A 27,336-nucleotide genomic window follows, 5' to 3' on the forward strand; every position below is an offset into this window, starting at 1 on the left:
GCCAATCAGAAAGCAGGGAAAGCACTTTGCTGTTCCTGCTTGTCCCGTGTCCCTAGGCAGACTAGGATGGGTTCAGGAGGAGAAAGTCGGAGGACCTGGGTTCCCAGGGAGAACCATCAGCCGGTTCACGTGCAGGAGCCCAGCCCTGAGCACCACCCGCTTCCACAGAGAAAGGAAAGCCTGGCCATCGGGCTTAAGCCAGGCGAGCACGTGGCCCACGCCACTGCCTGTGGGGTGGAGTGGCCACTGGTACCTTGTGACTACATGGCTAGTGGCTTCTTTCCTTCATGTATGAAAGAATGTCCCACAAGCATCTGCCCTGTGCAGGGAGCTTGGCATGAGAAGAGCCTTGAGCTAAGTGGCGATGTACACCACTTAGGAGTAGTGTACACATTCAGTCTAGCGTTGGATGTCCCTGGCCCTTAGGAGCAGAGCGAAAGGTCCCCCACATAACCTGTAACGTGTGTGGCCATCCCAGGATGCCCTAGAGGGCCAGATGCCTGGGAGGAGGACATAGCTTCGTGTGGTTTCTCCAGGAGGCTTTAGCTGAAACAGAATCTCTCTGTGTCCCAGGCTGGCCCCACAGTCATAGCAATCCTCTTACCTCAGGCCTGTCAGAGTGCTGGCATTACAGATGTGGACGTCCACATGTTGCATTCTTCCTCCCCATCTCTCCCTTTCTCCCTCCCGCCTCCTTCCCTTCCCCTTACCTCTCTCACTCTCCTTTCTTGGGTAAAGAGTTTCATGAGCCCACCCTGGTCTCAAACATGCTCTGTAGCTGAGGATAGCCCAGAACTTCTGCTTCTCCTGTCTCTTCATCCATAGTTCTGGGATTTCAGGCAGCTGCCACCACACCCTATTTATGCAGTACTGAAGATGGAAGGAACCCAGGGTGTTATGCACACTAAGCAAGCACTCAACCAACGTAGCCACATTCTCAGCTCCTGAAGCAGGCTATTTTAAGACCTCTGTTTTTTTCAAGGACAGTTCCTTGAGAACCTGCCTGTATAACAGCCAGGGCCAGGCCAGGTGACAAATGGATCAGAACAGCCTGATGCTGGCCAGGATCTGGGGACAGTAAATGAAAATGACAGCGTATACATCCCCTTTTCAGCCGAGTTCCAAGGGCATGGGATCTGGGAGGTGAGTTTGGGCTTCTTGTCTGAGAAGTGTATCTTCAAGTTTGGCAGAAATGTAGAGACACATCCAGAGCTGTCCAGAGCTTCAGGACAGCAAGTCCTAGGGATCCAGATGGTCACATCCGTGGAGATGGGGACGCTTCTGGGTTCTGGCTCTTGCCTCATCTCTGTGTGAGTGACTGGAGAGGAAGATATGTCCAGCTGTGGACAGCTGTAACCACGGTCATTGCCAGGCACTTGAACAGCCTGTGTCTGATGGGCTCTGAGAGAAGAGTCGGGCTCGGCACTCAGGGTGTTTGTGTTTTGTTTCATTCCTGCAATGGAGTGTAAAGACAGGCTGTTTGTAACTACAACAAACAGGGAACCTGAAGTGCTGAGGGGTGGTGTGGAATCTATATGTGAGCCCTATAATGAGGTCTCCCCCACCCGGTGGGCACAGCCATGTGCCTGAGTGCTCACATAAAAGACGGAGTTTGGAAGCCTGTTGGGAACCCTACCTTTTTAACTTATCCAGGGCTGTGATTGGAGCAGTTAAAAATTAGTGTATGGCCAGGTGTTGCTGAGGAAACAGGTTGAAGAAACCAAGTCTCAGGAAGGAAAGGGATGTGTTTAAGGCTGGCCTGAGGCTGGACTTTCTCTTCAAAGTGGGCATGGGGGTGCGGGAGGGGTACCCATGCCAGCAGGTGGTACAGTTTGCTGTAAACTTCCCACACTGTCTGTCTAAGTCATTTCACTGTTCCTCTATGGAGCAGGTCCAGACAGTTTGGGGCACCTGAGACTGATAGACTTCAGTCCTCTTGATGATGCTAATGACCTTGGGCAGGACCCAGGACCTGTTGCTGCTACCCATTGTGTCCTTGCCCCTCAGGCTGTGGAATGATATAGTTGTGGTTCTGGTCAATGGCCTTAAAAAGTCAACACCCATGATAGGCACTGTGGAGACAGATCAATCAGTAAGGTGCTTGCTGCACAAGTAACGACCTAAGTTGCTCTCTAGAACCCATGTAAAAGATTCAGGTGTGGTGGTGTATCCTTGTAATCCCAGCAATGGGTGCTGAAGCCAGGGGGGTACCCAGAACTCGCTGTCACTCAGTCTTCGTAGTTATTGTAGTTTAGTAGGCATTGAAAGACACATACCCTGCAAGCATAGTGGATCATGGACGAGGTCCCAGAACTTTGAAAGCTGAAGCAGGAGGATTGCCATGAGGTTTGAAGCTAATCTGGGATACAGAGTGAGTCTTTGTTGGAGGAGGGGGAGAAAAGAGAAGGAGAGAGGAGGAGGAAGAAGGAAGAGAAGGAGGAAGGGAGGGACAAGCTGGAGGTAGGTGGAGGAGGAGGAAGAGGGAGGAGGGAGGAGGAACACACAGCCAGCAGTGCAGCCCATGAGCTCTTGTAGGGGAGGGGGGGTTTCTGCTTTAAAGCAGTGATTCTCAACCTTCCTAACGCTGCAACCCTTTAAGACAGCTTATGTTATGGTGACCCAGCCATACAATTTCCATCGCTACTTCACCACTGTAATTTTGCTATTATTATAGATCGAATGCAAATATCTGTTTCCTGATGGTCTTAGGCGACCCCTATTAAAGGGTTATTGGACCCCCTCAAAGGGGTTGTGACCCACCGGTTGAGAACCTCTGCTTTACGGTATTTAGTTTTTTGGCTAGTAGAAAATGTGACTTTCCTGATACGAAATGCACACCCTGCCTTCCCACCCGCTCAGTTGAGTCCCATAGCTTCTGATACTGACTGACTTGGGTATTCGTCACCACTAGCTTTCATTGTTGTAAGAGGAAACTCCTTAAAATCTAGCTGACTGTCTCCACCCCTCCCCCCCAGTACCCGACAACCACTAATCTCCTGTCTCGCTGTGTGGATTTGCTTATTCTGGGTTTTCATGGGGCTGGGATCCTGCTGCGTATGGTGCTTTGTGTCTGGTTTACAGCGATGTCGTCCTTCCAGAGTTCATCCATGCCGGAGCATGCGGCAATGCCTCTTTTCCTTTTTATTGATGAGTAATATTCCATTGTATGGCTGGATCACTCCCTGTTTATCCATCCAACTGCTGACGGGCACAGTCTGTCGAATAAGTCTGCTTGATCCTTTCCATGTGGCTGTATGGACATGTTTGGGCTGTTCATGTGTGTGTGGATGCATGTGTTTTGCAAGAAGACTTTCCCTGCCTGGAGAGAAGTAAACTGTATATACCCCACTCTGACAATAAAGAAAAGTAAAATTTTACCAGAGTTTATTTATTACTGGGGAACCAGTAAGTTTACTGAGCTTGCAGAGCATGGGTGTGGAAAACCATGGCTGTCACACCTGAAAGCCTTCACCCAGCATGGACGATGGCTTATCTATAGCTGCACAGATGGAGCCCCCCTCCCCCACCATCACTTAACCTCCCCCAACACTATAGACTAGATGTTCTCAACCTGTGGGTCACTATACCTTTGAGGGTCACATATCAGATAGCCTATATATCAGATATTTACGTTACAATTCAAAACAGCGGCAGAATTACAGTTATGGTGTAGCAGTGGTATAATTTTATAGTTGGGGTCACCACAACAAGACCCCAACATTAAAGGGTCGTAGAATTGGTAATGTTGAGATCCACTGTTACCGACTCTAACAGACACCTCATGGGTCCCAGTTGCCACATGCAATTAGGGAAGAGTTGTATAAAATGTCTGTGAGGCGTAGTTGAGATCTCCACGGTGGCCCCATGACCTCCCAAACTCACTTCTGCTCATAATGGTCTCTTGCAGCTGATAGAGCTGATCCTGTGAGAATGGCATTTGTTTTACTCAGACGACCCCATTCTATAACAACATGTATGGTGCATACTCATAGGCCAGAGGACAACCTTGAGTGCTGTCTTCAGAAACACATCAGCCTCCTTTGAGACAGGGTCTCTCGATGACATAGAACTCTTACCAAGTACGTTGAGAGGGCTGGCCAGAAAGCCCAAGAGACCTGTTTGTCTCCACCTCTCCAGCATGGGGATTATAGTCATGTGTCATCACGCCTGACATTTTCAAATGGGTTCTGGTCACCAGACTCAGGTCTTCATGCTTGCAAGGCACTTGCTTTATCAACTTGGCCATCCCCATGTTTTGGGTCTTTAAGACATGGGCCTTGGAAGGCTGCTGGATCTCTCAACATTCTCATTTGTTTATATCTTGTTTCCATGGTAGCTATGCCATTTTTGTCCCACCTGCACAGCCCAGGATACCAGCTTCCCCAGTCCTTAACAGCACATTCTGGTATCTTTCTTTGATGATGGTTGACCTCATGGATATGAGGCGGGGCTTCACAGCGGCGCGTGCGTGCGTGCATGCATGCGTGTGTGTGTGTGTGTGTGTGTGTGTGTGTGTGTGTGTGTGTGTGTGTGTTGTATGTGTGTATCTTCTCTGGAGTTGCCACAGTTGGCTGGTTATTTGTCTCTGTTATCAGAGGGTTAAATGACTCTTTTTACATAGACGGTATCTAATGAGGTATAGGATATGAGCTTTTAAAGTGTATATTTTATTCCATCTGTTATTTGTGCTTTTGGTGGACTATTTAAACTTTAATATAAAAAAAAAATGTTTGTCTCTGTTAGGGAAACCATGAGGCCTCACTGGAATTCAGTTTATCCTCTGCCCACAAAGACTTGCAAGATGAGGCCAGAGAGCTCATCCCAAGTCTACCTTTGGGAGTTAGCCTAGGATATGCCCTGGGATGATTCTCCAGAGGCTTCTTGCAAGAGCGGAGCTCAGCAGGGTGGGGTCAGTGCAGGCCTCAACAATACAAACATCAAGTTGTTTCTTGGAAAAGAACCTTCCGGGCATGCCTGAGGCTGCCCCATGATGCAGTGGGACTGTCTCGTGGCTGAAATACTCATCTAGCAGCAGCAGGTACTTCCAAAGCTCCTGGGTTGGGCCTGGCACAGAGGTGATTCAAGGCCCAGGCTCGTGAGAAAGCCACAGGGCTGTGAACCCTGAGCGAGGGTCATGTCACTTGTGCGCTTGAGAGGGGATGAGGCAGTGTGCGCCCAGCCCCCCAGGGCAGCTCTGACTGCTGCTTATGTAGTCGTGCACAGAATGTATGGAAGGAAGAACTCCTGTGGCACAGACAGATGGACCAGCAGGCTTCCCTGAAGAGAGTCAGGGCTGGAAAGAAGGACAGCCTTGCAAGAACACTCAGCTGAAAGCATCCTTCAGGGAGGTCATGATGAGTGTGAAGGTCAGATATGTCCTGGCCACAGAAGGAGCCCTGCACACAAGAGGTTGTCTGACACCGTCAGGATTGAGTCCCTACAAGGTTCCAGCCGCTCTGTCTGAAGCATAGGCAGCAGGTACTAGACACAGATGTCCACCCGGGACTTCAGCTCCTTCCCTACAGCTACTTAGCAAGAGTTCAGGGCTGGATGCTGAAGCTGGTCTTTGGTATGTCTGTGAGGCATTAATTACTGATGTGAGAGGGCACAGGTGGTGTCACCCTTGGCCACAGAGGTCACACCTTCCTGTGGGATCCAGGGGGAGACATCTGGGGTCTGAGCACAGACATAAGCACTGAGCGAGGTTAGTGACCTGAGGGCGTTTAGGATTCGGACGGACACTTGCTCCTGGCTCGGATCACAGACATAAGCACTGAGCGAGGTTAGTGACCTGAGGGCGTTTAGGATTCGGACGGACACTTGCTCCTGGCTCGGATCAGTGTTCTGGGTTGAGGGCACACAGTTCCTGCTTTGGTACAGAATGGAGGAGCTGGGGAGATGGAAAGGATGCTGTGGGGCACGGGGATGAAAGAGTGAGGAAAGGAAGCAGGCTGGGCAGTGTGATGGAGGAGGCTGCCTAGGAAACTGTGGTAGTCTGATGCTTTGTAGCTGTGATTAAAAGAAAAACAACACACTGACCCAGAGCAACTAAGAGAATAGAGGGTGTCTGTGGCTTATAGGCCATCATTGAGAGAAGTCAAGGCAGGAGCTATAAGGAGGAACCTAGAAGCAGGATGTAAAATGCAGAAACCGTGAAGGAACACTGCTCACTGGCTTGACACCCATGGATGGCTCGGCTTGCTTTTTTTATACAACCCAGGACCACCTGGCCAAGGGTGACACTACCCACAGGACCTGTGCCCTCTCACATCAGTAATTAATGCCTCATAGACATACCAAAGACCAGTCTTATGGACGCAATTCCTCAACTAAGGTTCCCTTTTCCAATGTTGTGTTAAGTTGACAAAGACTAGCCAGAGGGGTTGGGGGGGGGGTGGGGACCTTTCACTGGGCACAGTGATGGGACATAGGAGCAAGTGAAGAGAACACTTCTGGCCTTGTGGCTGATGACATTTGAGGACCCACTACCTTTCAGATCTTTCCATACCTGTGGGCTGGGACTGAGGTGCCATCAATAGTGTGGGGAAGGGCTACCCTAAGTGGGCCTCACATGAGGAAGGAGATCTGACTTAGAATATCCTGGACAGTCAAGTTACTATGCAGTTAGTAGCTGTGGGTGGTTGCCTGTCTGGGCGATTGAGTACTTAGAAATAGCTTGGATGCCCATAGGTGGCTGTGTGACTGTGGGCAGTATTGTAGCTGGGTGATTTTGTGTCTGGGACAGTTGGCTGTGTGACAAGGTTAGGTTCTGCAGCTTGGTGGGTGGTCTGGGTGTCTGTGGGCAGCTGGATGGCTGTATGTAAATGCCACCTCTTGAGCACACATCATGTTCTTTAATCTTCCTGGAGATCACATATGTGTATTATTTTTTTTTTGTGACGGACTTTTCTTCACGGAGAAGAACAAAGCTTGAACAGGTGAGAGTAAACAAGGCCCAGGCCACAGGCCAGGGATGAAGCCAGGATTCCTGGCTTAGGTGCCAGGCCCTTGGGGCACTACCGCTTAGAAGAAAGGCTGCCTGAGCCTGGAGCCAGATATTGTGTGGTGAAAAGACATAACCACTCTAGTCCAGGCTGGTCTGGAACTCACTCTTTAGCTCAGGTTGGCCTTCAATATGCAGTAATCCTCCTGCATCAGGCTCTTGAGTGCTGAGCTAAGACTGTCGGCGAATGCCACCATGTCCAGTGCCTCTGGGGCTTTCCGTAGTGTTGTACAGTATGCTGGTGATCTCAGTAGTCTACACTGAACCAAGCACTGTGGCCCTTTGACACACTTGTATGACTCACTGTCCACTGAGGTCACAGTAGGAACCTTATACCCCAGACTGAGTCTAGTTAGTCCTCATGATAGACATCCGAGGATTGTGGGTGTCCTCGAATGCTTTCTGTGCAGATTGTGGCCTTGGCCTTGGCTGGTCAGGAGGTAGGAGGTGGCAGGTAACAGAGTGATACCTACAGCTCATCTGGCCCAGCCTAGATCCAGGGATGTCTTGCTCAGAACCCTTTGAGGTAAGAGTCTGTCCTGATAGCCCGGCACACTACAGGCCCCTTTTCTCTTTGTGTTCCTTTGCTTGGTGACAGGAAGCCTGGTCACCAGTAAGAAGGCGTTGGGGAAGAGCTGGCAGAAGGTGAAGAAGGAAGGGTGGGATGGAGACATTATTCATTTCACAGAAACTCAAGTTTGGCCCCAAAAGCAGATGTTATGCGCGAAGGAAGGAAAATGCAGAGTGCCTGAAACAGGGCTGGAGAGATGGCTCAGCAACTGAGAGAACTGGTTGCTCTTACCCAGCCCTCAGCACCCACATGCAGCTCATAACATCTGTAACTCTAGCCTCAGATTATCTGATGCCCTCTTCTCATCTCCATGGGCACCAGACACATTTGTGGCACACTTAAATCTGGGGATTAAAAAGGTATCTGAGACAGTAGAAACATTTGAGGCAGAGATCTCATGCTGGGGGTTAGCCATCTACTCCAAAAAGGGCAGGGCCCTGTTCAACATTAGGACGGAGAGAGAAAACTGGGAGGGAAATAAGAGAGTTTCAGATGCTGGGCCCACCCTGGAAGGAGGCCTAGTGTGGTCCTGGACTGAGGAGGAGATGTCAGAGAAGTTCTAAAGTCAGGAAGGGACATATGAACATGTTCCTGGAGTGGGCAGGGAATCTCGTGTGTTCCTGGGGTGGGCAGGGAACCTCTGTGTGTTCCTGGGGTGGACAGAAGGCCTCAGTGTGTTCCTGGGGAGGGCAGGAGACCTCAGTGTGTTCCTGCGGTGGGCAGGGAACCTCTGTGTATTCCTGGGGTAGGCAAGGGACCTTAATGCAGTCTGACAAGTCAAACAGAACATCACACAGGGGTGGCCATGGCAAGGCTCAGCAACACTCAGGTTTGAAGCCCAGTGAACAGGGTTAGAGATTTCTAAGGATCAGCTGGCCTGCTGGTGAACAGCTCATACTTTGGCTGCTCTGTGCCTTCTCCAGGCCCCCAAAGCAAACAGATTGCCCAATCCTGGTCACGGGTGTGGAGCCAACAGAGGCCTGGGCCTGGCCAGAAGTAGACAAGGACCCTTTTGTATGTACTGTCAGCTTACACTGGCCTCCCAGCCTGTGCCCATCCTTGGCTGTTTTAAGGCCTGGCCTCCTAGCTTTCTGATGCTTCCATGTGCTCTTGAATAGGGACTAAAGGTCAGAGCTTAAACCTTCAGTCACTCATCAAGGGGCAGCCTGAACCCCTTCATATTATCTGGGTTGCCCTGTGACTCACCATGCTCAAGAGATCTGGCCTCTGGGAGATGGACTTGTCTGACAGAGTCATCAGGGAAGGCTCCCTGTTTGGTATGGTTCAGCTTTCTCAGCTGAGCCATCATGAGGAAGACATACTTCCTGTCCCATGAGACCATCAACACAGAACCGTGCAGAGGCAGTTTAGAGGGGAGTAGACCTCATTGTAAGGGGAGCACATTCAGGCAGTGGAACATAGAACTCTGGAGGGTCTAGGGACAGGCAGGGTAACCCTACCACCAGCTCTATGTACCATATGTGCAGAGCCGCTTTGTAGCCAGCCACTCTGGCTAGTCTAGAATGGTGGTTCTCAGCCTTCCTGACACTGTGGCCCTTGTACACAACTCCTTGTGTTGTGGTGAACCCTCAACCATTAAGTTATCTCATTGCTACTTCATGGTTGTAATTTCTCTACGGTTATGAATTACAGTGTAAATAAACTTCTGGCTTGCAGGATATCTGATATGCAACTACTGTGAAAGGGTCATTCAACCCCAAAGAACAGCCAAGGATAGGCACAGGTTGAGAACCACTGGTCTAGAAGGCAGTGTTCATGAGGATCTGGAGCAGCCGGGTCATGAGCAGGCACAGATTTTGAAGAGAGCACCTCAAACTAGGATTGAAGGTAGAGATTGGCCACAGACCACAGGCACAACCTGTGACTTCACATGAGACTTTGAAAGCTGCCTAAGTCACTTTCTGAATGGCATCTGATGAGAACATGGGCTATGGCACTCTTTTATCTACTGCTCCCTGCAATACACTAAGCAGCAAGAACAAGAGGTGGCCCCTGATGACATCAGAGGCAAGGCTACAGACATAGGGTCAAGAATGAGACCAAGAACATGGCAATTGGTAGGGACCAGGGAATGAGAACATGCTATGAGTGATGGGGTGGGCCTCACCAGGGCACTGGCGTGAAGATGGAGGGAACCAGGTTTACAGCAGCCCAGCAGCACCTCTGGACATCTTGAGAGACTCTGTCTGATTCCTCAAGCCTCTCATTGAAGCCTGTGGTCTGATTTCCCAGGCACTGTTGCAGGAAGCAGATGTCTAATGGGGAAAGCCCCTAAGGGCTTGGGGTAATATTGAGTGGGTTGCCACTGGTATTTGCTGAGGGCTTGGAGACCCAGGGTTCAGGTCTGAGCAATGCAGAGTGGAGAGGCTCAGTGTACCTGGGACGTGGGGGGCACCCAATGTGAAGAAAGTACACATTATGCATGGAACATGCTGGGTGAGAGTATACAGCTATGTGTACATATATATGTATATGTGGTTGTATACATAAGTATGTATTCCATGTACATTCATGTGTTTGCATATTTCATGCACGTGTTCTTATATGAGTATATTTTGCACATGTGTAGGTATGTATTATATGTGTATTCTTATATGTACAGGTATGTATTACATATATAGGTTCATGTGCATTGTCTATGTATGCTTCTTTGTGGGGGTATCTATTGTAGGCGCTCATATTTATTACATGTGTGTGCTTGTGTGTATGGGTGTTTATTATGTATGCTTCTATATGTGGGTTATTGCATTGTTCCTGTCTAGTGCATGTGTGTTTGTAGGCTACATGTACATACATGTGGGTGAGCATATGAACATTTCTGTGGTCCAGGGCCAAAATAGTAACTAACTCCACTGTAGCAGCTGGGACCTGGACTTGTGGAGCAAATGATGTTGGGGGTGGACATATCCTTGCAGTAACTTTGCAGAAGGGGCTGTTGGTGTCGAGGGAGTTTCTCTGTTGCTTTCTTTGGAGCACCGTCTGTGACCTTCCTGCCTTGGAGAGCACCACAATGGCTCAGGTGTAGACCGTTGAGTCATTTCCAGATCTGAGGATTAGGTTTGTAGTCACAGGAACACGATCCATATTAATTTTGAAAAACAAGCAAGCAATAACTCTGGCAGAGCCAGCCTAGACATCGGGGCAGCAGAAGATCCAGGACACAGCAGGAGTGCGGGGAGCCACCCCCCACAGAGAACCCATCCTCAGCTGAGCCTGGGCACAGAGCCAGCCTGCAGGTACCCTGAGCTTGTAGCCTGCCTAGCAACTCTAACAGCTGCTATCTCCTGAGTTCCATTGTCAGCAGAACAAGCAGACTTTAATGAGGTCCATGACATCTGCAGATGATCTCTCTGAAAGGGAGGGGCGGAGCTCACCAATCAGAGAGCTCTGTGGGCAGCTGAAGAGTCTCCCTTGCTCTCCCTGCTTTGTTCAGCCAGAGCCTTTATGGCCTTTCTCCTGCTGTCTAAGGGTCCCGCGTCCAACTGTGCAGGACACAGCTACTATCTCTGAGCCTCTCTGAGCCTCTAGGAAAGACTGGCCAGTAACTTCCCGTTCTGGGAGCCCGTGATCCTAGTGGGCAGGGACCCATGCTGACTCCAGCTCAGTGAGAAGGTCTCAGCCAGCCTCTTAAGAGCCATCATGTCCTCATGTATTCACAGACAGGGACCCCGAGCACAGAAGGAAATGCACCCCCACCATCTGTCTGCAGAACTGGCTCTCACTTTTGGCTTCTCTCCACACCGTCTGACTGGTCAGCACAGGTCTTCGAGACATTCCTAACCCCCATTTGTCTTCCATTTCTTCTATTTTGAGATGATTTTCACATCAGATTGCCCTCAAACTCATTATGTAGCTGAGGGTAGCATTGAACCTGGGTTCTTCTGCCTTGACCTCGTAAGGCCGAGAATTACAGGTGTTCACTGACAGCCTTCTGGAATGTTCGGTTGGTTGGTGGTTGGTTGGTTGGTTGGTTGGTTGGCTTGGTTTGGTCTGGTCTTGGTACTAGGGATTATGTTTGATAGGTAAGTACTGGTTGAGCCACATCCCCTGCCCTACCCCCATCTTAATGCCTGACATACGGTCCTATGGCTACTTAGGTCCCACTAGCCCCCCTGGCACCCCAAAGTTTCCCAGATGGCCAAAACAGCATTGCCTGAGGCTAACTTCAGCAGTTAGCCATCTCCTGTTCTTACTCAACAGCTGGAAGGCTATTTACTTATGACAGGAAGGAATTATTAACAAACGGTGGTAGCACTGCTGAGAAATGGCAGGGACAAGAATGAGTTACAAAACCCAGCAGAGCCAGCTCAGAGCAAAACCACAGGCTGAACCTGCTGCGCCCTCACATCCTTGGTGATCTCCTAGGGACCTCAGCATCAGCTATGCTGGGACCTTTTCTCCTGATGCTCCAGGGAAGGTGACCCCCACTTTAAAAAGTCCAAGCAAGTCATTTTCTCCAAAAATTGTTTGAAACAGCCACGCAGAAAGTGTCATCTCCCCCCCCCCCCCCGTGGCTATGATAGTTGCTAGGGAACCCACAGTGTCGAGGTGGAGGCAGGAGATTAAAGAGAGAGGAGGAAATACCATCTTAATTTTCCATCCTGGGGGAAGAAAATGAAAGTTGGGGGGGGGGGGGTCATCCAAAAGTGGTTTGATTAGAGCTGCTCATTTTCAGTTTTCTGTTTTGTTTTGTTTTCTTTTTTTTTTAATAGCTCCCAAAGGAAAGTCTAGATTTAAGACCTTTCTTAAGCCAGAGAATGGTCTGAGACAAGGCCTTCTGGCTCTGGGTCCAGATTATTTCTCCAGTTGATACTTTCTAAACATTGCAGGTCCCTGGAGGGGAAGCAAGACGGTAGCAGCGACTCGTGCAAGATGTTCAACCCCCAGGTTCTTGCATCTTGCTTTTTTTTTTTAATTATCCTTAAATAAATTGACACGCCTCGGAGATGAGGTACACAGAAGTGGCCTGCGTGTTCCTGGAGCCCAGACAGTACCATTCCGTTCTCCTTTGTTCCTCCTCTGAGCTAAGCTGCAGAGACTTTCAAAATTATGGGAGGCAACCCCTCCCTGTGCCGTTTCGCTTTCCTCTCTTTATTTTGGGTAATGCATGCATGTGTATTCATGTTCACAGAGGTGTGCTCAGGCCACCTTACATGTGTACACGGAGCCAGGGGTAGGGGCAGATCTACACATCATCTGCAGATCTACACTGAGGCAACTGAATGCAGAGCTTGAAGATTTGGTTTGTGTAGAAAGAGGGCTTATGGTTGGGATTCCAGTCTCAAGTCTCCTGAGGCTGGGATCACAGTGGGTCGCCATGCCGTCTCAGTATCTGTATGCACGATGGAGAATTGAAACTAGGTCTCGGGCTTGCACAGCTAGTCGTTTACACATTAAGCCATGTCCCCAGAGGGGATGTTCGCATGTGTGTGTGTGTGTGTGTGTGTGTGTGTGTGTGTGTGTGTGTGTAGAGGCTGGAGGTCAATGGTGCATGTCTTTCTCCATCACTCTCCACGTTAGTTTTGGAGATGCGGTATCTCACTGAACCTGGATCCTCAGACTTGTGGGCCAATGCTTTACTCCCCAGCCTTCCCCTGTGCTTTTGAAACCTAGTCTTCCCCTTGATGGTCATCTTTGCATGACTTCCAATTTCCCTAGGTTACAAAGCTTTGAGTCATTATTGGTTTTCATTGACTTGATCCTGACAGGGAGGCTCTCCTCCACTTCATCCTCAGATGGCAAAGAGGCCAGCTGTTTTCTCCTCCTATACCCCACTGTGGAGAGCTGGCTGTGCCAGGAGTTCGAAGGAGCTGTCTGTCTGAATGCCAGCATTTCTCCTCTTGACTCTAAAGTTCTGGCTGTGCAACCAGATTATCTGAACCAAGGAAGCAGCAGCACCGGTCTCGCTAGGTAACAAAAGAACGGGAGGGAGACCTGCCTGAAGTGTTCTTCATAAAACCTGAAACAAACAAGGAAGTTTCCCAAAGACATAAATCAGCCAGGACTGGGAGCATAGGCCTGTCATTCAAACTACTTGAGAGGCTTAGGCAGGAAGACTGTGAGTTCAAGACCAGCCTGGGTAACTTAGTGAAACTTGGTCTTAACATTTAAAAGTAAAAAGAAGGTTAGGGGTGTGTGGCTCAGTGATAGAGCCCCTGCCTAGAATCCCCCAGTGAGGGACTGAGGGGCGTGGCTCAGTGGTAGAGCACCTGCCTAGAATCCCCCAGTGAGGGGCTGGGGTGTGGCTCAGTGATAGAGCCCCTGCCTAGAATCCCCCAGTGAGGGGCTGGGGGCGTGGCTCAGTGATAGAGCCCCCGCCTAGAATCCCCCAGTGAGGGGCTGGGGGCTTGGTTCAGTGGTAGAGCCCCTGCCTAGAATCCCCCAGTGAGGGGCTGGGGGCGTGGCTCAGTGGTAGAGCTCCTGCCTAGAATCCTGCAGTGGGGGACTGGGAGTGTGGTTCAGTGGTAGACTGAGCCTAGCATTATGAAGCCCTGGGTGCAGTTCCCAGCACAACAATAAAACAGTCGAAATAAAGAAGCTGGGCAGGTACATTGCGGTGCCTCTGGAGAACAGATTCTACATAGATATCCAGGATTCTCCCCGTTCTTGGAGTCATTGAGACCCTGCCTTATGGCAGTCTTGAACACTATAAGCTCAGGTCTCCCTCCTTGACTTAGACACCCCTAAGCTGTTTAGGAGACTGGCCTCAAGACAGTCATGACTCAGTGGGGCATGGAGTCTGGCCTGAGTACAGACCTCTTACCTGTGGCTGAGGGAGGGCAATGGACCCTCTCTGAGGGGCTGCAGTTCTTACAGAGCTATGGTGTGATCCCACCCCAGAGAGAAGCAGAGACCCCCATCTGGTCATCATCATTTGAACAGCTTCTTGGGTTGTCAGCCTTACTGTCCCTGACAGAATCCATTTTCCTCCACAGTGGTGGCCTCGTAAATGGCTGCCTCCCAGCTTTAGTATGGTTGACATGTGCTGGCATGTGATGGTCTCCATGTGTTTATAGAGCCAACCATGCTGGCCGGGCCCATGCTGCTTAGGGGTTCCACACCCAGGAAAGCTTTGCTGGAAACTGATCGGTCTGAGGGCACCTAAGCCATCTGGGCAAGTAGCAATGTAGGCATACAGGCAGGACATTCATAGCCTTCAGGGATCCTCCAGAGGCAGCCAACAGAAGTTGTGCTACGGAAGTAACCCTCCCTGCCCCAGTCACACAGGGAACTGGCCCATTTCAAAGGTGGGACACACAGTCATATAACCCCTCACTGTGAGGACTTTGCCTTGTGAGGACTCTTGCTACACACATGTTCCTGCCAATACACAAAGAGCTGTAACACATCATTGCCCCACCCCCACCCCTCACTCCTCTCTCCTCTGGGACTCCCTGCCTCTGAATGTTACCCACAGCCAGTAGGAACACCAGGAAAGAGCAGATACCTGGCCAGGCCCATGGATCTTACTCATGTCTACAGGCATGGTTCAGTCCAACTTAGACAGGGCCCATCTGTGCTCCGCCGGGGAGAGACTGACAGGTAAACCTGGTGGCTGAGGCTTTAAACAAGACGGGGCTGAAATGCGAAATGCCGGGTATAGCCGGAGGCATCTCTGTACATCTTCAGACCCCAGGACTGAAGGTCACACTGAGCTCCTGCCAAGGAGAAGCCCCCTCTCCTTCCAGAGCACATTCACTTGCAGAAAGCCTGGTATTAAATAGCTTAATATATCTCCCTAATGACAAGGGGGCTGTTTTCTGCTGTGTGAGTGACAGGAAGATTACTGGAGGCAGAAGGGCTGGTTTCTGCCTCCACGCCTTCATTTGGTGAGTCAGGGACCCGCTGTGCACTTAGCAGGAAAGGGGGTGCTCTTGTCTTCCCGGAGGTTTTGTGTCCTTGACATCAGCCCCAGGGTAGGGAATGCCCCCGAGATACCAGCGAGGAATCCCTGGAACCTATATATGCTCTCTTATCTTTTTATTCGTGTGCATGTTTGTAGACCCTGGCAGCCATCCTTATCCTTTGAGATAGGGTCTCTTCACTGACCTGGGACTCACCAGTTAGCCTAAGTTGGCTGGCAGCAGGTCATTTTTACATGGATCCTGCGGGGAACAGACTCGGGTCTTTGTACTTTCCCTACGAATACATCTGCCTACGCCCAGCTCCGGCCCTTTATTTTGCAATAGAGTCTTTGAAAATGTGACTAAGTAGGAATTCGAGGGTGAGCCGAGTGCCTGGATTTTCCAGCACTCCTCTTACAATCCACACGTTCTTATGCATGGAAGCCAAAAGAGAATTTGAGGTGCTGAACATAGAAGAGAAACCTGTGAAGCCAGAGGCAGGTATGAATGAGAACATACGCCAAGGGATGTCTGCCCAACCTTGAACCTGGACTTTCTACCTCCATCACTCATACAAGATAAGGGTGGTTGTTGTTGTTTTAGTTTAAGTCCACCATCTAGAGTGTCAAGATCACACAGGAGGCCTCAGGTGGGTAGAGGGTGTGGCTACACAGACTGCCTCTCTCTGGCTTTCCAACTCCCAGCTGGTGTCCTCTGGCTCCTTCTCTGAGTTCCAGGTCTACTCATCTGCCTGTGGAATGGGCTTCTGACAACACTGCTCACTGAGCTGTGAAGAGCAGATGAGGCAGCACACTTGGTGCCCCGAGGACAGAGCCCAACACCTAGAAGATTCTCTGTGTGCATTGACAGTTACCCACAAGCTGATTGGCATGCATATTATGAGTGATCGGAGAGGGCCACAGAAGCCTACTGGCGCTGTAGCCAGGCGAGAACAGGCTGGTCCCAGACGGTTCTCTGCCCTCTAGCCAGGCATCATTGCTGCCTCAGCTGCCCCAGAAAGGGCGTGGGCCATCAGCCCCAGGCCCACACCTGGTTTGTAGCCAGTACAGTTTGGTAGGTCAGTGCCAGGACTTGGGGTGTCAGCGCGTTCAGCTGCAAAATTTGGCCCCACTTCCTTGTAGCCGTGGGGTAGGTTATTTCTTCCCTCTGCCTTGGTTTCCTTAGCTATACCGTGAGGAAAATGATGCCAAGTTCTCAAGTAGTGTGTGCAGAGTTGCTTCCCGCCTGTGAGGAGCTGTGCGATCAGACTCCTGGAGAGTCCGATGTGGATGGATATCGTTGCAGGATTATTGTTCAGTCCCATGTGTGACGCAGGAGGACCCACTTTCAGTTTACTATAAATAAGCACAATTAACACTTACAGTGTTTTCATTAAAGCTCAGAGAAGTTGTTCTAAGGAGGCTCTAGGTGTTTTAACTCTCAGGAGCGATGTAAAGAGAATGTAAACGGCTGTAGGCATCAGCTGTAGACCCGCTGATGCCTGCCTTTCTAGTGGCCTTTGGGGACTAGTTGGCCCTCAAAGCCTGAACTGTGTGGTGCTGTAAGCATCCCTGTACGAGAAGACCTGTTCAACCACCTCGCTTGGGATTTCCTGGCTTCCCTCTCCCCGTAATCCCGGACAATTGTAGTACAGATTACCCTACTTGCCGCCACCACCACAGAATTGGCAGGGACCCTCTCCTGCCCGAGCTGCTGGTTTAAAAAACCAGACCTGCAACTTCCTACAGTTGATAGTCTCAGGTTGAAGCCAGGTGTGGCTATCTGGAGCTTAGTTTGATCTCAGAGGGCAAGGTAGGGGAGAGGGTCCCTGTGACTAACAGAGTCTTGTTAGCGGAGGTGTGCCCATTGGCCACCCACTCCTTGGGTCTCCCTGGGTCTTATCTGTAGCTGTGGCTCCTCAACTACCTCACTGGCACCCCCACACAAAGCTACTCTGTGTGCATTTGAGTGACCTACATAGACCAAAAGGCAAGAGTTTAAAAGTCTCCCACAGGCCCTTCCTGCTCTGAGCTGTTAGTCCAAAGCCCATATGAGGACATAGAGGGGACAGGGCAACCCAGCCCACTTACCACTGTGAGGCTGTGGAGCCCGACCAGCTGCCAGGGCAGAGGGACCATGGACCTCATCTTGAATCCCTCTCAGGCACATTGCCAGTGTCCGCCATAGCCCATTGAGAAGGGCTTATGGGCCACTCGCAACTTAGAGGTTCCCAAGGCATCGAAATGAGGACAGAGTCACAAGTCCCCAGCACAAGCAGCGAGCATCCATCCTCATAAGTACACAGTCCCCCAACTTCCTTCTATAAAGGAAGGGTATGCCACTTTACCACTGTCATCCACAGTCCTGGGACATATGTGTGGGTTGTGATAACCACACCCAGAGTCCCTCCCCAGATGAGTCCTGGTAGAGAATTCTTAAATTTCGTATATACATCAGGTTACTCTTTAGGGAAGGATAGATTTTACTTACTCTGTAAAATCTTACCTACCTGACCTAGAACTTCCTATGTAAGCCAGGAACTTATGACCATCCTTTCCCGGTGCCTCCTGAGTGTTGGGTTACAGGGGTGTACCATCATGCCTGGCTGGCTACTAATTTATTTTCACTTTCTCCTGTGAACTTAAAACCTTGCTTATTCCCCCTACAGAAAGCACAGTCAGGCTGCCCATGCTAAACCTGTTGGGTGAGCATGATACATCCCACTCGCTGAGATGGCTATGTTGCTCCTTGGGTGGCAGCTTGCCCAACCAGAGTGAGGCCATCTGGATGGGCATAACCTATAAGGAGCTGTTGGTGGCCAACCTGGGCCATGGGTTCCCAGCCTACTTAAAGACCCCTCCTGTTCCAGGAAGCACACATCCTGGTGGCTGTATTCCTCCCCTAGGCCAGACAGTTCCTTGTTCTGGGTACCCAGCCAAGTGAGTGTCTGATAACATCTTTCCCTCCTGAAAGTGAAGGCCCACCCTTGCACCTGCCTGCCATACCTGGTTGCCCTTGGGACTTGTGGGACTGGGTTCACTAATTCTGTCCTCTGCTTGGGGCACAGCGGATCTAGTACTTTTCCAAAGCATCACCCTGAAGTTGGCCAGCAGTAGATATTCGGTCTTCCCTGTGCAAAGGAAGCCAATGTCTACCACCCAGAGGTAAGAGTGTCCAGGGAAGCTAGGTGGCTGAAGGGACATGCAGGGCTCATAGCAACACTGGCTTCAGAGAGATCTCTGTGTGTCTTTTCAGTAGCCTGGGCTTGTCCCTGGCAGCATATGGCTCTGGAACCTGGCTGCCCACTGGGAACTCTGCTAGGTGCCAGGCAGAAGGCTATGTTCCGGACAGTGGAGTGATTGAAACTTTTTAAGTGTCCCCTAAGGGAAGGGGATACTTTCTCACTTCCTAGCTGATCTCAATACAGACCTGCCTGACAACAGTAGCCCCACAGGGATCTACCTTGTCAGAATCTTCCAGAATGTCTAGCTTTCCCCATTCTTGCCTCTCCTGAGCCCACATCCACCGGGAAGCTGCCCTACTGACCTCCAGAACCTGGGTTAGTTCCACCCTGAGGCCTCATCTCCATGGACCAGCGACTGCCTTAGAAGGGTGGGAAACAGTTTCCAGAAACAACATGCTATGGAAGATTCCAGAGTCTGAGTAGTCTGCCACAGGGCCCAGAAGCCCCCTGAAGGTCCCAGGCTAGGGCTGACACTGGGCAACAGGGAGTAGAGTCTGGAGGCCGTTAGGGCTGAGTGTAACCTCAGCATAGCAGAGCCCAGTGTAATTGGTCTTGCTTCCCATGTGCAGGCCAGCAGTGCACATAGTGTCTAGCATAAGGTACCATGGTAACAGTATTGTATTGTGGAGTTCTTTGTTGTTTTGTTTTGTTTGTCTTGTTTGTTTTTTTTTGTTTTGTTTTGCTTTGTTTTGTTTTGAGACAGGGTCATCTTAAGTTGCCTAGGCTGATTTTGAACTCACTCTGTAGAAACTGGGTTTTAATCGCTGATCCTCTCGCTTCCCCAGTGCTGGACTAATAGGCATGGGCCACCACAAAGAGCCACCACCTAGCCTCAAGGACAGGACTGATGGATTGATGGGGATCCCTGTATCCAAGTGACATGTATGGGGGCAGCTGGAAGCCGATCTGTTGGGTGACAGCTCCAGAATTGTCACTTGAAAAATTGAGAGGGCAAGAGGACAGTTTTCCTCCTAGACTGCAAGGATCCTGTCGTTAAAAATACAACTTACACAGGGCTGAGGACATGGCTCAGTTGGTAGCGTGTTTTTCTAGCATACATGAGGTCCTGGGTTCTGTGTCTTGGCCCGTTTTGGTTGCCTCATGTGCATGCTAATCAGACATTTCGTGTGACTTGCATCGAGTATCCAAAGTCTTGGGTCTTCGTGCAGCTGCCATGGGGACTCAAGCATGTCAGTGGACAGCTCATCCCTAGAGTCTGGTAGAAGGTTGGGGATGGCAGAGGTTCCAACCCTCAGCAAGGTCCTGATCCCATAGAGCCCTGTCCACCAGAGGCTCATGGGTTATACTCTGTGCTGTTGGGAGATTATGAACATTCTTCCCCGGGGGTGCTGGGTACAGTCAAGTCATACTCATTATGGATGATGGGGGGCCAGCCTGCAGGATCCAGAGCCTCAGTGGGATGCCCACTGCAATAGCCCTGGCTTTGGTTGAATGAAATCATAGAAACTTGCTAAAATGCAGCTTCTTGGGCCCAGCACTCAGACTCTGGCCCAGCAGGTGTGAAGTATGTGGTACCTGGAGTCTGGAATGAACTGCCTCCAGGTGGAGTGCAGTGAGAGCCAGAGAATGGTTAGTGGCCTGGGGAAAGGAGCCCCGTCTTGGGGGACATCTGAGGACCCTTCCTCCCTTTACCTCACCTTCACTCTGGGCTCTTCTTATATTTCTCTATTATTGTGCAGCAAGGGAAAATGAGGCCTGAGGGGCAAATGCAGTTCCTGCCCCTCCCCAGGGGCAAGGTTCCATAAGGCAGAGTCTTGAGTCTCTCTGGAAGGGAAGAAAGAACAGAACACCAGGAGCCCCAGGTCAGATCAAACGTGAAGTGCCCAAGAGGCATTTAGAACAAGAGAGGTACACCTCTGAATAGAACACACTTGCCACTTCTGTGAACCCTTGGGCTATTCCAGGAAAGAAGGTACCTAGGAGGCAGGGACACCTGCAGGCTGTGATGTGGGGGTGGGGTAATTGCCGAGGGTCTGGGACATCAGCCAGCTTCCGTGGAAGGTAGAAGGCGGGTGTCTGAACCCAGGGATGCGGAACCAGGAATCAGGTCAGGCCAGAGGCTCTTTCAGGGAGCCACAGGACTCTAAGCCACTTGGATCTGAGAAATGTCACCTCCTCAAAGAAGCAGCTGGAGGGAGGGAGAGAGGGAGGGAGGGAGAGAGAGAGGGTCAGATTGTGAGCAGGAAGGCTGGTCCCTGCTCAGCACCAGGATGAATGCTGCCTGATTGTCCTCGGGTCAGTGTGTGGAGGTGACCGCAGGGTGATGCCCAGCTGCCCACTTGCTTTGTGCTCTGACAGCAGTTCTGAGGCGAGCCTTGGCTGTGCTCGGGATCCTGAGGAGGGAACACCCCCATCCCTATGCTTCCACCAGAGCCTGGCTAACAATGCCCTCCAGTGTCACACTGCCAAGTGCTCCTGGGGAGGGAACCCCCACCCCCTGCTCTGACTTTACCCGCCGGGATAAGACCTGCAGGTGAGTCAGCCAAGTCAGGCTTTCCAGAAGGGGAAGGCACGGCACTGGCAAAAGCCAACTGTGGGGCATCACAGCTGCCCTCCTGGGACATCCAGCAGGTAGGAGGGAAGAGGGCTTACTTAATTAAGTCAGCAAAAGTGGCCATGCAAGTTTTCTTTCCTTTTCTTTTTTTTTTTTAATTTTAATTTTAATTTTAAGACAAGATCTCAAGTAACCCAGAATGACCTTGAACCTCTGTTCCTCCAGCCTCCACCCCCGAAAGTACTAGGATCACAGGTGCTTACCGTCACACCTGGTTTATGTGGTACTGGGGATAGAACCCAGGACCTTATGCACGCTAGACAGACACTTTACCAACTGAGCCATGTCCTCAGCCCCGCACAAGCTGTATTTTACCTACAGAGCCCATGCAGTCCAGAGGAAAGTTGCTGATAGATTCCCCAGCTTTGAGGCTTTTCAGGTAGGTGGGAGGTAGTCACAGGCTGCCTTTTCAAGTCCCCTCTGCACAGCTGAACCTAGAAAACATCAGAGGAGTTTGTCTTAACTCCTGCTCTCTAAAGTCCCCCCATCAGCCTATTCCGTAGGGTGTCTGTGTGTCACACACATGTGCACATTGTTAATATACATGGAGTTCCTCTGTGTGTGTGTGTGTGTGTGTGTGTGTGTGTGTGTGTATGTATGACTGTATGCATGTGTCAGCATATGCACGCTTGTTGTGGGTGGTCAGAACTTAACCATCTCAGCCCTGCATGGACCCTCAGCAGCCACTGTGTGGTAGATATCCATTCAACAAGCTTATCAGTCTGTCGACACCCCCACTCTGGGAGAGAGGAGGCTGGGAACATAGCTCAGCCATTAAACTGCTTGCCTAGGCATGGACCTCAGAGAACACTGAGCACAGGCCCCGTACAGTTAGTTACAGTAGGCGGCTGAGACCAGGGAGGGCTGAGACAGATTCTTTCATCTTTCACTATAGGACATTGGGGTGCATATGTGTAACTTTAGCATAGGAAGTCTGAGACAGACAGATTCCAGGAGCTTTCTGGCCAGCCAGCCGGGCCAATTTTGTGAGTTCCAGGCCAATGAAAGACCTGAAAGGAAAAAAAAAAAAGAAAAGAAAAGGTGGATAAGGCTGTCCTGGTGGCATAAACTTCTACTCCCAGCATTTAGGAAGCAGACTCAGGCAGGTTTCTGTGAGTTTGAAGCCAGCCTGGTCTACATAGTGAGCCCCAGGACAGCCAGGACTACATGAGAATCTGTCTGAGAAAACAAACAATAACAAAAGACAAACAGATGGGATGCTCCCGAAAAACAACACTCGGGGTTTTCCTCTAGCTTTCACATGCACCCGTGTACAGCCACTGCCATTCCTAGTCATCAGCCCGTCAAAGTGAGTGGCCATTGAGCCATGGGCCCCTATTACCCCTCACAACGCACGCGAGCACACACACACACACACACACACATACACACACACGCGCGCATATGCACAGGCATGCACACACGCCTTCCCACACTGGCTTCTGGAAGACTAAGGAGGAAACGTTTGATCAAGTCAGGAAACTATCAGAGATAGTTGGCCACTGCCCACCACCTGAACCCCACCCAGGCCACTTGTGCATACCTTGTACATAAATCTAATCACTCAGCAATGTAGGGGGCATCAGCCTCACCTGCCAGTGTGACTGAGGACTGGGAGGGCCCAGCAACCTCAGCTGTGTCTCTGCAAGGAAGAATCTAAAGCTGGAAGGTGTGTGGGACTCCATTGTGGGAGCATCCAGGCCTAGGAGGCCCGAAAGTGCCCACTGATCAGGGCTGAGCCCCAGGACCACATCCTGGGAGGAGTTCTCGCTTGAATGTATGGCCCAGGGTGGAAGCAGGGAGCCGGGGAGGGTCCAGATTTCATGCTAACATTGCTTCAGACAAGACTTTGGGCAATGGCAGGCTAACAATTCCACATCAAGGTCAAATTACGTCAGCAGAGGGAACTTTGATTCTTGTGGAGTGACGGTGACCTTTCATAGCTACCTGGCTTCCGTATCTTTGGCTGGCAAGGAGACGGGGAAGGTCAAATGCCAGTCCTTCCAGGGTTGTCTCCTGCTCACTGTGGGAGGCAGGGGTGTTAGTGCCTAGAGAGGATGGGCGTGTGCGCGTGTGCACACATGCACACCACACACACACACACACACACACACACACACACACACACACACACACAGAGGCATGGTGCCAAGACCCAAGCTGAACAGCCTGTGAGTCCGGGATGGGTGCATGAGAGTCCCTGGCTAGCATTAAATGACCTTTGAACTTCCTGACTGAGAAAGGGCCCTGTGGGGACCTGAGGGTTCCCCTGTCCATTCAGCAAGCTCCCTGCTCTTCTCAGCTGCTCTCCCAGGGTCCTGAGAGCTCAGGGGTCATGCCCTTTGATATAGAAAGTGTCTTAAGTTGAGAGGCTTGCTCCTCTCAAGGGCTCTAAAGCTTCCCTGGTGCAGCAGAAGGCTTTCTGTGGTTGTGGATGTGAACCACACCAGGCCATCTGCCAGAGGGCCAGATGTGGCCAACGCTCACCACTTTGATTCCTCTGAGCAGGGACGCAGACATGACTGAGGCAAGTGCAGCCTCTCTTGCTCGGGAGCAGCTTCTGATGTGCCTGCTAGCATCTCCCTGCTCACTGCTCTTGAACAGCCCCAGATGGCCTGGCGTCAACCCTCCAAGACCTGCCATCCAAGAGAAGATGTCATGGCAGGGTTAGGCAGTGGGGCAGGAGTAGGAATTACCAGGAATCCTGGACCACAGTATGTGTTCTTTGCTGTGTGCTACCTCTGTTCCTCTGGGGCCAGGGCAAAAGTCATCACCAAATACCCAGCCTCACTGAATGAATACACAGCCATAGGAACAGAGCAACAGGACCCAACAGATGGAAACCCAGGGCCTGCTCTTTACCCAAATCCCCTACTGATGAAGTTTCTAAGTGTGGGCCAGGAAAAGCATGTGTCCTCACCTGGCACACAGTGTGTCTGCTACTATAGGGTGTTGGACCTACACTGAAGAATTCAGGAAACAGAGCAACAAAACGGACAGCTAAGAAGCCATGAGTCTTGTGGGGTTAGGGCCTTGAATGTGTGACACATTGGGAATTTAAATAATTTAGAGAGAGAGAGAGAGAGAGAGAGAGAGAGAGAGAGAGAGAGAGAGAGAGTGTGTGTGTACAAGCATGTGCAAGTGGGTACGTACATGTATGTGCCTGTGTGTACCTGGACTCAAGTCAACAGCAGGTGTCACCCTTAGACACCATCTACCTTGGATTTGTTTGTTTGTTTTAAAGTTAGGGTCTCACTATGCAGCCCTGGTTGACCTTGAACTTGCTTGTAGACCAGGCTGACCTAGAACTCACAGAGATCTGCCTGCCTCTGCCTCCTGAATGCTGAGATTAAAAGCATGTGCCACCACACCTGGTGCACCTTGGGTTTCTTTTCTCCTCGCTGGTTAGAAACTCACGGCGTAGGGTTGGATTGGCTAGCCAGTGCGCCCTGGGGATCCTCCGGTCTACCTCCCCCCAGAACTGGCTTTTTAAGTGTGGGTCCTGAAGATTAAACTCAGGTCCCAAAGCATTCATTTTAGTCATTTGAACCATCTCCCCACTGCCTATAATTTATTTTTAAAAGAAACATAGGCTTATTTATGGGGCCCGGGGCGGGGGGAAGGGGCAGTATGCATGCCACAGCACATGTGGAGGTCAGAGGACAATTTGTAGGCATTGCTTTTCTCCGGCCATGTGGGTCCTGGGGGTTGAAATCAGGTCTTCGCTTTGGCAGCAAGCATCTTTAGCCACTGAGCCATCACAGTCCCTTTCATTTAACCCTCGATGATGATCCTCTGACAGCTGATTAGCAGAACACCTAGAAATGGGTGTCAGCTTGAGTTCCAGCGGCACCCACACCTCTGCTTGTCCCCTCAATCCAGAGAGTCCCCTCTGTGACAGACTCTTCCTGTCTCTATCTGTGTTCTACAGGCAGACGAGAGAGCAGGAGACGCCGCCTGACTTTTTTTATTTCTCTGACTATGAGAGGCACAATGCGGAGATCGCTGCCTTCCACCTGGACAGGTAAGTCTCCTCCATTCACACTGGCAAGAGCCATCTGGATCCAGATTCAGCTATGTCCTCGTGCATGCCACCTACTGAGAAGCATGGCCTGGCCTTAGGAATCTTTGTAGCTACAGGAGAACCTCAGGTATCATTTCTTAGAAGCTGCCCCGTATTCGGAATCACTGGAACTCTTCAAGTAGACTAGGCAGATGGCTGGCTGGCTGGCTGGCTGGCTGGTGTGCCCCAGGAATCCTCCTGTCTCTGTCCCTCAGTGCTGGGGTTATAAGCATGTGCCACCACACTTGATTGCTAGAGACTGAACCCACACTAAGCTGTCTCCCCAGCGATACATGCTACCCTCATTGCACTTATGATCCTGGTGGGCCCTGCCCTTCCCCCTGTACCCAGCAAGGAGCAGCAGGAGCACATGCTACACCATTGGGAATAAAGGGGAAAGAAATCAGGGCAGAGAGAAGCGCTCAGCATCGTGGGTGGGTTTGAACAGGTCAGGAAGGCACCTTGGAGGGAAGGATGTTTTGGTGACGATAGGTGGGAGGCTTTGTCACTTGTCTCTTGAGGGACAGCCTTGACCCAGCAGAACCTGGATCACTGTAGGTTCCACATGGCCCTGTCGGTACCCTGAGGAGCTGTTCACAGGCCTAACCCTGGGATCCTCTCTGAGGGGCACAGAGGGACCTCTTCCCAGGCAATAGCAGAGGAATATGACTCAGTATTCATCCCTCGAGACCCTCCTGCTTGTCCCACAGCTGTGGCTAGACCTAGATCTTATCTCAGCTGTCATGGGATGGCCCAGACTGCAGAGTCCAGACTCCATCTTTCTCAGAAGACTCGGGGAGATCACAGAGCTTACATGGGAACTAGAAATCCTCAGAAGCCAGATATTTAAGCATCCTGAACCCAGGAATCCTCTCTGTGACAATGGTGACTTTGCACCATGAGGTCATCCAAGTTGCCTGCTTAGAAACCAGCCATGATGCTGAAGAGATGACTCTGCTGTTAAAATGCTTACACATCTGGGGTCTATCCCAGATGGCGGTACACACTTGCAGTTCCAGTGCAGGGGAGGTAGAGACAGGAGGACCTCTGGGGTGTGATAACCAGTCAGTTTAGCTCCCAGGCTGCTGGGAGTCGAGGTCTATGGCTCCTGAGAAATGAAACCAGGTTGATCTCATGTGCTGCACCCACATGTATGAACCCACATGTGTACACACACGTGAAAACAGTCATGAAGCTTGAGGTGGCAGGATGCTGGCTGCAGCTCTTATGAAGCCACTGGGGGCCCCTCATCACAGGAATGTGGTCTGTCCATCCCTCCACAAGGACAACTCATCTCTACATCCTGTGTCAGCAGGAAAAAGCTAGCATTGGGCATCTCCATTTAATTAAGCAAGCAGCAATGTGTGCAGAAAGACACCCATTAAGAGTGGGTAATTTAATTTAATTTCCTTTTAAATTTAGCCCTGAAATGAGGGCACATTTTAGTATTGAGTTGCCTGGCAGGGGCAGAGTCAGAGCATGATGCACAGAGGCTCCAATCCTTCTGGGGTTGCACACTTTCCTGGCACTGATGGTGCTGGGCTGGGCTGTGCTGAGCCTGAGAGCCTCTGTGGCAGAAACCTGGAGAGCAATGGTAGAGCAGCTGGCTGCTACAGACCGGTGAGGACCAGCCTCAAGAATAAAGGAATCCTTTTCTCCACCTTTTTCCTACCAGGATCCTGGATTTCCGCAGAGTCCCTCCAGTGGCTGGTAGGATGATCAACATGACCAAGGAGATCCGGGATGTGACGCGGGATAAGAAGCTATGGAGAACTTTCTTTGTGTCTCCAGGTAGCTGGGGATGGGATAGGATGGGGGGCTCATGTGGCCTAGGTCACATGCTGGCCTTGGTCAGCTCTAAGAAGCTTAGGGATTAGATTGCTCTTCCTGTTGCTCAGATAAATTATTTGGCTCATAGTTGAAGGGTGCACAGCCCATCATGGTGGGAAGACATGGCAATGGGAACACGAAGCAGCTGTTCACACTGCATCCACAGTCAGGAGGCAGACAGAGAT

General features: G+C 50.8%; 1 protein-coding gene across 2 annotated transcripts in view; it reads left to right on the forward strand.

The window, feature by feature from the left end:
* Fam20c (family with sequence similarity 20, member C) overlaps positions 1-27,336 on the forward strand; it is a 54,983-nt gene that overhangs the window by 12,917 nt on the left and 14,730 nt on the right. For both annotated transcript variants that reach the window (NM_001359593.1, NM_030565.6), the window contains 2 exons: positions 25,190-25,282; positions 26,997-27,112. In NM_001359593.1, the coding sequence (NP_001346522.1) occupies positions 25,190-25,282; positions 26,997-27,112 (209 nt within the window). The remainder of the gene's footprint in view (positions 1-25,189; positions 25,283-26,996; positions 27,113-27,336) is intronic.

The sequence above is a fragment of the Mus musculus genome, chromosome 5, assembly GCF_000001635.26.
Source record: "Mus musculus strain C57BL/6J chromosome 5, GRCm38.p6 C57BL/6J".
NCBI classification, from domain to species: Eukaryota; Metazoa; Chordata; class Mammalia; order Rodentia; family Muridae; genus Mus; species Mus musculus.